Source organism: Drosophila takahashii, chromosome 3L, assembly GCF_030179915.1.
Source record: "Drosophila takahashii strain IR98-3 E-12201 chromosome 3L, DtakHiC1v2, whole genome shotgun sequence".
Taxonomy (NCBI): domain Eukaryota; kingdom Metazoa; phylum Arthropoda; class Insecta; order Diptera; family Drosophilidae; genus Drosophila; species Drosophila takahashii.
The window spans coordinates 2403705-2416596 of NC_091680.1; the positions used below are offsets into that span (position 1 = coordinate 2403705).

Below are 12892 nucleotides of genomic sequence, written 5' to 3' on the forward strand. Positions count from 1 at the left end.
AATGGGACTTGTTTTAGATGATTTTAGAGAATATAGAACATTAACCCAAATATTAAGTCAAGGAACAAGGTCCAAATTGTATTAATCCTCATATATTTGCTCCAATTTATAAGAACTATACCCCTATCTAGAGTATCTCTCCCATGGTGGGGTATGTTCCAATATCAGGTGCGTTATCATGCAGCGGAAATGTCAGCTATCAGTTAAATATGACTAAAGTAATCGATTGATTAATAGCTAAGGGGTGTGTGCTTTGCTATTGGTGAAGAAGGTGGTATTTTAACGTTTTTAACACTTTAAGGTGTGTCCGGGAAACAGATATCAGGTTACTAAAATAGATGAGACCACAGCGGACTAATTAAGTCGCCTTTTTTTATACGCGAAATTTTAGAGGAAAACTTTTAGGGGTTTCTAAGTTTAGAAGATCCATAAGTATAAGGTTTTATAGAATTTCGGGGTCACCAATAGCTATACAGTATAAAGTATCTTTTAGATAATGTGTGAAATAAAAAAAGTCATTCAATGAATTTAATGATTGACAATTTTTTATGCGCGAAATTATTGTGTGGAAAACTTTTAGGGGTTTTTAGTTTAGGAGTTTTAAAGGTATAAGATTTTTAAGCACATCGGGATCACCAATGGCTATATATTATTATTTGTAGGTTATTGTTTGGTCACACAGAAGTCGAATCAATGGAATATGGAAATTCCTTTAGAGGACACCTACTGTGCGAAACTAATTTAAAGAGGAAACTCTGGGAAAACCTGAAAAAGGGTTGAAGAGGTGTGGTCAATCAACCGTAAAATGGAAACTAGAAAAACCACTGAACCCTATAGATACATTTCCAAACAAACATTTCCTATTCAAAGGCAAGTCAAGATAGCCAGTATCCACTGTACTATTTCAGCTGGGGATCTCATTTAAATTGGATCTACCGATTACCCCAACACAAACACCAATACTCACTCATAAATATGGGTTCTCACACAGATTCTGGCGTGCAGGTTGCGATATAGTTATAGGTAGTACTATCCACATACTCAGGTAGTCGCTCAGCAGGCAGAAAAAAGGTAATCGTAAAGGTAAAGGTAACGAAAACAAATGCTCACCTTTGGCAACAACAAAGAAATTGATTTTCCCTGTTCGTCTTTAAAGATTTTTCTGAATCAGTGCAGCGAGCAACAACAACTAGAACCGGAATCCGTTTGAAGTTGAAGCGCGCGCAACACACACGCACACATGCGCAGTGGAGTGGAGTTGAAGTTGGAGCTCGAGTTTGAGCTTGGATTGTAATGTGTGGGTGTCAGTTGCAAGGCGCTTCGAACTCCTACACTGACAAAAATTAATCTAATTGATAAGGGAAAATTATTTTAAGTTTTATTATTTTAAAAACTTTATTTTTAATGTAATATTAAATAAATGGTGTTCAATTGTATAGATATTTAAATTAAATAATTTGATGCCCATTTTGATTCAATAAATTCCAAAAACTCTTTTTATTAAGGGAATACTGGAGCTCGTTTGTATTTGATTAGATTAACTTATAAACACGCTTTAACACATTTTATGTATTTTTAAAATTCAAAGATAAAATGCATTTTCCGCATTAACCTTTTAATTTTATTTATCTTCGCTTTCCATTTCTTCGCTCAGTGTAAGTTCGATCTCCAGAGTTCGAAAAGATCAGAGTGCGATCGAAGTCGAGAACTGTCTCTCAGTTACGTTTGAGTTGCGAGCGCGGCTTGATCTCCGCTCTCTTCGAATCTCCGAATCCGAATCTAAAACCGCGTCGCTGCTTTTGTTTTCCGTGTGTGCTTTGCGGTGGTGGTGCCTTGTTTATGTTAATCCAATATTTATATATACAGGCGAAATATTGCAGAATTAGCAATAAATTCGGCCAATTTATCGGTATTCGGTTTTAGAAGCGTGAGACCCGCGAGCTGAAAAAGTGGAAAAAAATGAGTGTGCAGCATAAGTGATCGCTGGAAGTTAAAGGGTCAAACCGGTTTTCGGACAACATGGAGTTGCCACCAGCAGCAGCGGCAGCTCAACAGAATGCGTCGGCATCCTTGCAACGTGTCTCATCGGAATCCAGTCTTGGTCGCGATCGCGATCGGCAGGGGGAGCAGGAAGCTGGAGGAGCAGCAGCTGCTCCGCCTGGCCAACTGATGGGCCATCACTATCATTACATCCAGTATCCGGCGCACTTTCAGCCGCTGCAACTTGAGGAGCAGCAGCCTCAACAGCTGCAACAACAACAACTGCCCTGCCAGTGTCCCTGCTCCTGCGGCAGGGCACCTGCTCCTCCTCCTCCTCCTGCTCCAACCAAACCCGGCCAGAATGCCTCGATGGCCGTGGCTGTGCTGGTCCACCAACAGACGCCCAGTCAACAGGAGCCACTCAAGGCCCAGTCCGCCCAATCCCTGCTCAATCACTCCTACCAGGCGCTCCACGAGGAGCACCAGAATCATCATCACCAGGAGCAGCTCCAACTGGACTCCTCCGCCGGAGCCGGAAGCTGTGATTGCGATCTGGAGTGCTCCTGTCCAGCCACCGGAGGCAACTCCTCGTTGGCCCAGCACAAGAGGAGTCTACTGGCGGATGCCATGCTGGGGGCAGATGAGATCACGGTCAGTGAATCGGACAACAATAGCACCATGATCAAGAAGAAGAAGTCAAGATCTGGCGGAGGAGCTGCAGCACTTCCGCCGAAGACACAACCCACGGGGGATAGTTGCAATGACATCTACCACGACACGGAGCTGGATGGAGCAGGAGGAGTGGTGGCTACTTCCCCGGGTTCGGGAATCAAGTCACAGATTCTGGATGATAATCGGCCACCTCTGCCGCCACGCCCACCGCCCAGGCCCAGGAGTAATGCGAATGGTTCCATAGGTGAGTTGAAAGAAGTTCTTAATTTTGGTAGGGGGAAGTTAAGAACTCGTTTTGGTATGGAAAACTGGAAGATCTCATATGATACTTTTATTCGAAACTAGTCTGTTGGTAATACAGATTTTAGGTACATAAATGAAATAGTAATTGATATTAACAAGGAATTTCGGGAAAAGAGCAAAGAATCTTATAGGGGGTATACAGAAATCTATTCTAACTAATTCTAACTATTCGATGGAAATTCGGCAAAAATGTGATTACTTAATAACATGGTATTAGTATTTTTTATGGCAAAAACCATTGCAAAAAAGTTTTTATTTTTTAAACTCTAATCCTGTTATTTTCTGAATCTATTTCACGATCATTACCCATAACTTGTAAGTGCTCTTCATTCCCCATTTTCTCTGATCCATTCTCCCTTTGCCCTTGTTCTTGTGTTTCATTCTCGAATTCGTCTTCTTCTTCATTTTCGATTAGCCTTTCATTAATGATAGTAACTTGTAAGTGCTCTTCCTTCCCGATATCCTCATCCTCTGGTACATTCTCCCTTTGCTCTTGTCCTTGCGCTTCATTCTCGACTTTGTCTTCTTCTTTTTCTTCATTTTCGATTAGCTTTTCATTCATGAGCAATTTTTGTTCTTCTTCCTTCCTTTTTTTCTCAGCAGCTTTCATTTGTTTTCTCTCTTCCTTCTTTTGTTTTTTTTTTTCTTGCTTTCTTTTTTGTACTTCTCTATGTACCATCCTTTCTTCCCGGTACATTTTATCTTGTAATTCAAATATGAGCTTTTCTTCTTCCTTTTTTTTCTTTTTCTCTTCAATTTCATCCGTGATCTTTTGAAAAGCCGCGGACGTACATTTTCCGCCGTTTTCCTCGCGCTCTAACAGATAGCACAGGTAATACGTGTCTACAGCCGTTCCATAGATCACAAATACCACTTTTGTCAAGAAGTAGGCGGAAATGCATACCACTATGGTGGGTACCACATTGTGTTGAATCGAACACCAAGGCAGGACGAAATAGGTGAACCCTCCTGCGATGATGATTATCACCATTCTCAAATAACACAAGAAAACGTGACCGACTTCTTCAACATAAAACCCAAGAGATGCGTTTTCGTTGGTTAATTTTTTCGAATGATCGCCACTATATTTCAAATCCCAGCCCTGATCGGCACACATGATGTAGGCATTGTAATATGGGGTTCTTAGACAAACCTGGGCAAGCCAGGACAAAGAGGGTGCAAGGAACGATGGTGAGATTCTAATTATATTGCTGGCTAATCTTTTGAACATGGTACCGATCGAACCCTTAACCACGGTTCCAATATGCTTTTTAATGCCCGAGAAGAAAGTCGATTTCGACTTCCAGTAATAATTGACGAACTTGGAGGCTAGTATCATGTAGCTTAAGTCGTAGATCAAGGAGTCTAAGTAGACGAAAATGAATACGATGTAGAAGAGTGCAAAATTTGTCCACCACGATCTGTCAATCTCTTTAAAGCTGCAGGTGCCTTCCGAAATATTCAAAGTCTTTGGGTCGCAGGATTTACCCGATTCGTCTTCAAATAAAGCTTCATCGGTGCTGACCAGAAGCAAGCAAATAGCTATAGTAAAAGCTAGGGAAATTATAAAGAGTACTAAGTTGAAGAACGTGAACCCCAAAGTCTTCATGAGCTTTTTTGTCGTCGCCTTACTGGCCTCCTTAAGGAGAACAGATACAAAGCTGATGCTTGAACTCTGTTTTATGCGCTCACTTATGAAAAATATGATGGTCAAGAAAAGGATCGCTGATATAAACATCCATTGCGTTCTTTTATACAGCTCGAAGCCGAAAATGATGGTATTCGTCTTTCCAACATTTATGGCCCTATAAATGGAGTACCCAAAGGCTATTATTAGAAATACGATCATTAAAAAAAAGGAGGCCTGCAACCAGAAATTGGGTTTGCATCTCATAAGGGAAACTATAGTCACTGAGGCGATCAGAATGCCGATGCAGACAAAGATGATGCAAAGCTGAGACCTTTTCAGATCTTCGATTAGTTCCTTATCCGTTGCATAGATGACACTCTGGGTCGCATTTTTCATCAAATTATTTAACGTCGGGAAAGTCTCCACGAATGAATTCTTGAAGAGAGTTTCGTTCAGTAAGTGGCGGCACTCCTCCGATGATGTGGTCAAGCCCATGATCCCGCTGTGGACCTTCTCGCGAATGTTGTCGCTTGGGAGGTAATCACATATGTTTTTCGAAGTATCGGAAATGCATCGGCCGAAATATGAAGTGCTGTTGCTGTACCATCGCGCACAAACTTTGCGCTCAATGGCCTTCTCCATGTCCTCTATTGTGCTCACTTGGTCCTTGATCTTGTCCGTCAGGCAGATGAGACGACTGTACAGGTCCTCGAAGCTGAGTTCGTCCTTCATCGTGTCCCACAAGAACGTTTCGTTGGGACAGGACTTTAAACACACCTGTTGAATGATTTAGTATATTATAATATCTTAAGAATGTATTTTAAATTTAAAATATTTGTATACCCGCTACTCGTAGAGTACTTGCAGGGTATATTTCTGACTACAAAAGCTAGAAGGTTGAGATTTCCCACACATATTCTTGGGCTTCCTACGCAGCGCAAGTTTATTTTAGACGAGCGCCACGCCCCCTCTTACGCCCACAATCGTCCACTAACGATTTTAAAATGTGTCTGGCGCTCACACCTTTAATTATTTCCGAGAAGTATAAATGCAATTTTGTTGTGCATATTTATACCTATCGAAATGTAGAAGACATTTTTCAAATCGGACCATTCATTAAAAAGTTATACGCAATCAAAAAAAAAGTTATATATCCATCTCCCTTGCACTCCCTTTAGCCGAGTGACGGGTATTAGATAGTCGGGACACAAGCCCGACTATAGCGTTCTCTCTTGTTTTAAAGTGTGGAATGTGGAAGAAACTTTTAAATCGGACAATATATTAAAAAGTTATGGGCAAAAATTTAGTATTACCTAAAACTATTTCTTTACTAAAAATATTTATGTAGTTATAATTAGTTAAATATATTTGTTTACCTGTGGGGTCTCGCACGTTGACAAGGGATTTAACAGTGGATTCTGGCACTTATCCATGTCGAAATAGAACAATTTTGATTTGTTCACTTCGGTACCAGTGCCGCACACTTGCCCTAAAGAGTCCTTGGGTCTATAACTTCCGAATGGTAATTTGGTAGCGATAACAATAATCCACAGGAAGGCAAAAACCCCGAGCAAAACCAACCAAACCTTGTCCGTGTGCCTGCGAAGCCTGTGATGCGGTAACATTGTCGCCTGGTTGATCAGCTCCCCAGTTTCCTCTGACATCTCGGTCTACTGAAAAAGTCAATGGAAAATTACGGATCAATCACGGATTATTATTTTCCTTTTCTTTTTAAATATTTTCTTTACATAAATCCTTGTATTTTAAAGATTTTTTATTATACCCGTTACTTGTAGAGTAAAAGGGTATACTAGATTCGTGCAAAAGTATGTAACAGCTAGAAGGAAGCGTTTACGACCCCATAAAGTATATATATTCTTGATCAGGGTCACTAGCCGAGTCGATCTAGCCATGTCCGTCTGTCCGTCTGTCCGTCTGTCTGTCTGTCCGTCTGTATGAACGCTGAGATCTCAGAAACTACAAAAGCTAGAAGGTTGAGATTTCCCACACATATTCTTTGGCTTCCTACGCAGCGCAAGTTTATTTTAGCCGAGCGCCACGCCCCCTCTAACGCCCACAATCGCCCACTAACGATTTTAAAATGGGTCCTGCGCCCACATCTTTAAAGATTTCCGAGAAGTATAAATGCAATTTTGTTGTGTATATTTATACCTATCGAAATGTAGAAGACATTTTTCAAATCGGACCATTCATTAAAAAGTTATACGCTTTATAAATTGTCAACATATATCTATCTCCCTCGCACTCCCTTTAGCTGAGTAACGATTATTAGTCGGGACACCAACCCGACACAGCGTTCGCACTCCCTTTAGCTGAGTGACGGGTATTAGATAGTCGGGACACCAACCCGACTATAGCGTTCTCTCTTGTTTTTTTTGTGAAACTTACCTTTTTTGCAGCCCTAAAGGTTAACAATGCAGGACTGATCTTAAATATGGTATTTGAACCAAAGTCGTTTTTTTGATAGAAGAGTAGCAAGGATTACGTTACTGGATTTCCCGATAATAGTTGCACAGGCTCGAAAACTTTAAAGAACGATTCGTGTACTTCTAATGGTATCCAGAAAAGAACTGTGGCTTTTATACTTGCGTTTTGCCTTAAATACACATCTTAAAACACCCAAATCTGATTTCCAAGGAATACAAGATGTTCTTAGAATTAAGCGTTATACTAGTTCATATTAAATTTATTTTGGAACGATTATCGGTAAGGGTAAGTTAGTTCTACTTCCGGAATGAAGGAGGGCATTTCCATCTGTGTATGTTCTTTAAGTATGGTGTCGCTCTTAGTTTAGCAAGTTTGGTGTATTATCACTAACGTTGTACAAAGGTTTAAAAAACTAAAGAGCGATAAGAAAAATGGGAGCCCTTATACAGGCCCCGTCTTAAGTTTATATCTTAAAACACTGAGAACCAGATTTCTAAGAAACTAAAATTATTATGAACGTGTGTTTAAATATAAATTATAACGATTACGGCCTTCTGGTATATACTAGTGACGATGGCACTTTCAACACCACAAATTTCTCGTAAGAAATTTTTTGACGAAATATGTTTATTTAAAATATTGCCAAATAAATTCGAAAAATACATTTTATTTATATTTTAAATTGGGAAAAAATTATGAAAATAATGTTCTTGCAATGCCACAGATAAAGTTTCCATTTGCTGGTTCTGTCGTATACGTCTTTGAAGACTTGAGAAATAAAAGCAAATGCATTCCACTTAAGAGTGTTGGCAAATATGAAAGATACATATAAAGATTATTTCTACAGAATTTATTCCATAACTTTATGTACATACAAAAAAAGCATGTTTATGCTAAACCCATATCGTTTTTACATGAAATACCCTTTTCGACCAGGTCAAATTTACCTGGCCACATATCAAATTAAAATTGATCTTTATCGATTTTTTTTTTGGTGTAGATTTTTTTATGATGTATTATGTTTCTTGAGGTAAACAAATTTTGTTTCATTTAGCTAAAATATAAATATTTTGGTAATATGGTAATATATGGTAACAATGGGCTCTTTTCAATTTTATAGGGTATCATAAGATTCGCTCAAGGTCCTGGCTCTCATTCCCCAACAGTGCTGTCGCGAATCACTGTTTTTCCTGGTCACAGATTTCGTGTCAGTGATTTTCCGCCCCGTTGCGAACGCAGCTTCCGCTTCGCCGTGACTTCCTCATCCGCGTTTCCTGCGCCTGCGCCCGAAGACCTTGCTCTTCTCTCTTCCTTTTTCGTCCTCTCTATTTCTCCTGGAGCTGGTGCAAAATATTTGCTCGGGGGGTTGGCGCTGTGCTAATGTCAGTCGGGATTTCAGTTGACACCGTTCCTGTAATTGCAACGCACACTCTTTGTGGCGCCACCTCCCAATCTCCAGCAGTATCCAGTATCCAGTATCCAGTATCCAGCGTCCAAGTGCCCCACTCCATTGGCCCAAGTCCGCGCAGATGCCTCATCCCATCATCGCCAGCTTTCTCCCCTCATCTCAGCCAGCTTCCATGGCTGTGTAGATATTTTTCTGTTTTCTGTTCGCTGCGGAGAAAAAAAGAAGAAAGAGTGATAAAACGTGTTCCGGAATTTCGCAGCTTTTTTGAGGAGATCCCCGCCAGGATGTGTTCTTAGTTGATAGCCAAACTATCATTTCCGACTGACCAAGGAATCCAATCCGTATATCCCATACAACATGCACGGCTATCCGGTGATGCAGTTCGTGCAGTACAGCATGCCCCCGCCCTGCTCCTGGGTGCCAGCTCCTCCTCCTTCCTCGGGGAACGTGGATGGCCATCATCGCGGCTCTGGTTGGGATTGAACTAATTCTCTCTCTTAGTCACTCGTATTTAATATATATTTTATTCACCTATTTTACAGCCCATCGCCATGGAGCTGGGATCAAGAAGTACGTTGTGTGGTGCCTCATCTGCGGCGGCTTCAGTTGCCTGCTGGGCGTGCTCTTCCTGGGCGTCTACTTCCTGCTCCATTCCTACACCATCACGGTGGGCAACTTCGAAACGGTTCCCACCTTTGTGCCCGCCACCCTGCTCATCCTCACGGGCATCTGCATCATGAGTCTGGCCAGGCGGAGGAATCGATATAGTTATTTGGTGAGCAAGACCTCTTTATACCTTCTCCAAACCTTCGATAAACCTTCTTTAAAACTTCTTTAAAGCTTAATTAAACTTTAATTAAACTATAATTCCACCTTATTTAAACCCTCCGTAAACCTTCTTTAAACCTTCTTTGAACCTTCTTTAAACCTTCTTCAAACTTTCATTAAAAGTTCATTAGACCATTTTTAAATCTTCTTTAATCCTTCTTCAAATCTTCTTTAAACCTTCTTTTAACCTTCTTTAACCCTTATTTAACTCTTTTTTAAACCTTATTTAACCCTTCTTTAAAACTTCTTTAAACCTGATTTAAGCCTTGTTTAAACGTTCTTTAAACCATATTTTAACCTTCGTTGAACCTTCTTTAAACCTTATTTTAACCTTCTGTAACCCTTTTTTAAACAGTCATTAAACCATGATAGAACCTTATTTAAGACTTCTGTAAACCTTCCGTAAACCTTCATCAAACTTTCATTAAACCTTCTTTAAACCTTTGTTGAACCTGCTTTAACCCTTCTTTAAGCCTTCGTTAAACCTTCTCTAAACCTTCATTTAACCATTTTTAAACCTTCTTTAACCCTTCTTTAAACCTTCTTTAACCTTTTCAGATCAAACTATCTGGAGCCTGTGGCCTGGTCTCCGCTCTAACCTGCGCCTTGGTCACCGTGACCACCACTGTGCTCCACATGAGTCGTCTGCAGGCTCTGAGGGAATGCGAGTATGCCCAGAAGACGAGGACTTGCACCTGCTACTCGGATCTCATTGAATCCCAGGTGGATCGTGTGGATAAGGGTGAGTGGTGGCCATACCCCAAAACCAAACCCTTGGCTAATTAATCCAATCCCTTTCAGAAGGAGTGCGCCTGGTGTTCGATTCCCTCTCGGATTGTGGGGTGGTTCATGGCTCCCTGTACTCCTGTTTGAGGGCCATCTTTGGCCTTTCCGTAGCCGGAGTTCTGATCGCCGTCTTCAGCTGCATGTTGGTGTACCAACTGTTGAGTCACGAGCGGAAAAAGATGTACTGGGAGCAGCTGGAGCTGCGCTGCCGTTCCCTTTACGCCAGTCAGGCTCCTCCGCCCAGTTTGGGTCCTGGCAGGATGTTGAACTGCCGGTGCTGTGAGCAGTGCCACGCCCACAGGCAGTTGACGCTGCCCCTGCAGGCCACCGCATATCCCTGGGATGAGGCGACGGTGGCCGCCGCAGCAGCAGCCGCCGGCGGAGGAGGAGGTGGAGGAGAGCAGCGCTTCTGGGCAGCTCAGCCGCCGGGTAACTTTTACTCACCGAATCCCGGAGGCGAGGATGCGGTGGGCAGCTGCCGGAGTGGAGAAAGGAACGGCGGAGGAGGCGGAGGAGCTGGTAGGAGTAGCAGCGGTTGGAGCTGGCCAAGGATGCCCTGGCAAAGAACCACACCGGATGCAGGTCGTCGCTTCCGTCAGGCTGCCGCCAGTCCGGATTCCCAGTACGGCTTCAGTTCATCCACTGCGGTCCAGGGAGATGGCAATCAGATGCTCATCGAGGAGCCCGTGGTGGCCGCCGCTTATGGAGCGATGCCGCCGCCGAATGCTCTACCCTATGGCGTTTGGGGTCCTCCGCCGCCGTACAGCGATCCCAATAGTCCTGCGAGGCGGGGTTACTATCAGTATCTCCAGCCCACTGCTTGCCTAGTGGGAAATGCGGGTGGGACTGTGGCTGTGACCCTCACCCAAGAGCAGCTTCATCCGACTTTACAGCACTCGCATCCGCAGCAGCAGCAGCAATTGCAACAGTTGCAGCTGCAACGCCTCCAAGTCCAGTCCGCCACTCTGGAGAGGATGGATGGGCTGAGCAGTGCCGGGAATGTGAGCACCCTGGTGGCCGCCACTCGCTCCTCCGCCTACAAGTCCAAGGCGGAGTATGAGAACACACCCTCTGATAGCGATGGTGGTAATCCTCGGGAGCGGGAACGCTGCTCCAATACGCTGCCCACGAGGAAGCTGAAGAAGCGACTGGAGGCGGGCACGGGAGCCAAGAGCATTGGACCACAGAGCAATCCTGGCCAGCAGCGACCGAATGTCCAGCAGTTGTTCGCCAAGCAGGAGCAGGCAGTGCAGGCTAATCCCCAGGAGGCGCAGCCCCAGACGGCGGGGGTGGAGAACAGTGGCTACCAGGACTCCAATGGAGCCATTGCCAAGGATCAGGCGGTGGGCACAGATCCCGCGGAATCGGAGGTCTACTTTGCGGACGTGAGCAGCTGCTGCAACATGTCGGTGAAGAACGACAGCTACTACGACAATGCGCAGCGACATCAGGGTCACCATCAGGTGCATCAGGGTCACCAGGGAGGTCACCATCACCAGCACAGCAACTGCAGCCACAGCAGCAACGAGGATTATCTCGCACAGAGATTTGGACGCGGAAGGGAGCACTCCGTGAGGAGCCGACTGCCCATTCCGCAGACGAGAAGGGAAGATGACTACGAGAGCTCCAACCTGAACATGCCCACGCTGAAGGAGCAACAGCAGCAGGCGCAGCAGCTGCAGAAGGAGATCTCGCGGCAGAGCATGTGCTCCGTGGAGTCGGAGGCCAAGACGGAGTTCACCGATCTGTCGCCATCGACGCCTTGTGGTGGGAATCTTCCCCTGCCGCCGCCGGCCAACTTTGCCAGTGATCCTCCTCCGCCGGCGGCGGGTCAGCAGTCCAGCAGTCCCAGCTTCGTGGCCTCGTTTCCCTACTCCTCGGAGTCGCAGTGCCTGGAGGCGCATCGTCGCTCCACCAAGAACATCCACGAGTTGCTGATTGCCGGGGGATCAAACGTTGGTGGGGATTCCCATTACGAGGTAATCAACGATAGGGGTGGCAATCCCTATCAGCGAACCCAGCAGGCCAAGCACAAGGCCAAGTCGAAGACGCGATCGCGGGAACAGCTGGACATCTATGGCAGTGGAGCCGAGCGATCCGACTGGTCATCGGATGGAGGTCGCTTGTGAGGCACCGACGAACAGGAGGTATTTGTCTAGCAGCGGTTTCACCTTCATTATATTCTCTATAGAGAAGGATTCGGATATCAGTGATGGAAGTCCTTCAGATTTCTCGTTTATCATACGATATAAGTATCATCACTGCCTGTAGAACCAATCACCTTTGGTTTTCGAATCGTCGCATCTGTAATGTTTGCCATCCAACAAAAAAAACGAAACTCTATTCTATTAAATATCCTCTCTATCTCCCAACTATCAATGGCCCCCAAGGGGGCGCCAAAAAGAAGACCTTGCTTTAACTACTTTACGCGATATCCTTTGCATAGTTTACTTAGAACATATATTATTACTTAACACATATGGTAGCATTGAATTGAATGTTGACAACTTGTAGCAATGATAATCTATATGGATATTATTATTATATATACAAATTATGTTATATTTACCTGCGTATTTACATAGTTGCGTATACACACACCGACATATACACACATACAACAAATATATGACTAGTTAGTTAAATGTTAGAGCGCCAGTTAAAATTTATTAAACGAGTACACCAAGTATAACCAAAACATTTTAAGAAAAATTTAAATGGATTTTTTAATGGGAAGGTTTGGGAACTGGATGATGGAGTTTTATAATAGTTTGGGAGATCTCTCACATTTTTAAACCCTTTCATAAACCCTTTTTGGACATCCAAATAAAACCATT

The 12892-nt window shown here is 43.6% G+C and overlaps 1 protein-coding gene across 4 annotated transcripts; it reads left to right on the forward strand.

Moving 5' to 3' along the window:
• The first annotated feature begins 1819 nt into the window (after window positions 1–1819).
• On the forward strand, window positions 1820–12746 carry LOC108056900 (uncharacterized). Of its 4 annotated transcripts, none has more exons than XM_017140931.3 (4): window positions 1820–2896; window positions 8984–9216; window positions 9828–10011; window positions 10071–12746. In XM_017140931.3, the coding sequence occupies exons 1-4, from the start codon at window positions 2020–2022 to the stop codon at window positions 12182–12184; spliced, it is 3408 nt and encodes a 1135-aa protein (XP_016996420.2). In that variant the 5' UTR covers window positions 1820–2019; the 3' UTR covers window positions 12185–12746. The 4 variants fall into 4 exon arrangements, with proteins under 4 accessions (XP_016996420.2, XP_016996421.2, XP_016996423.1 ...); XM_017140932.3 differs by having other exon boundaries at window positions 10074–12746; XM_017140934.3 differs by lacking the exon at window positions 1820–2896 and adding an exon at window positions 8496–8913 and having other exon boundaries at window positions 10074–12746.
• The last annotated feature ends 146 nt before the right edge of the window (window positions 12747–12892 follow it).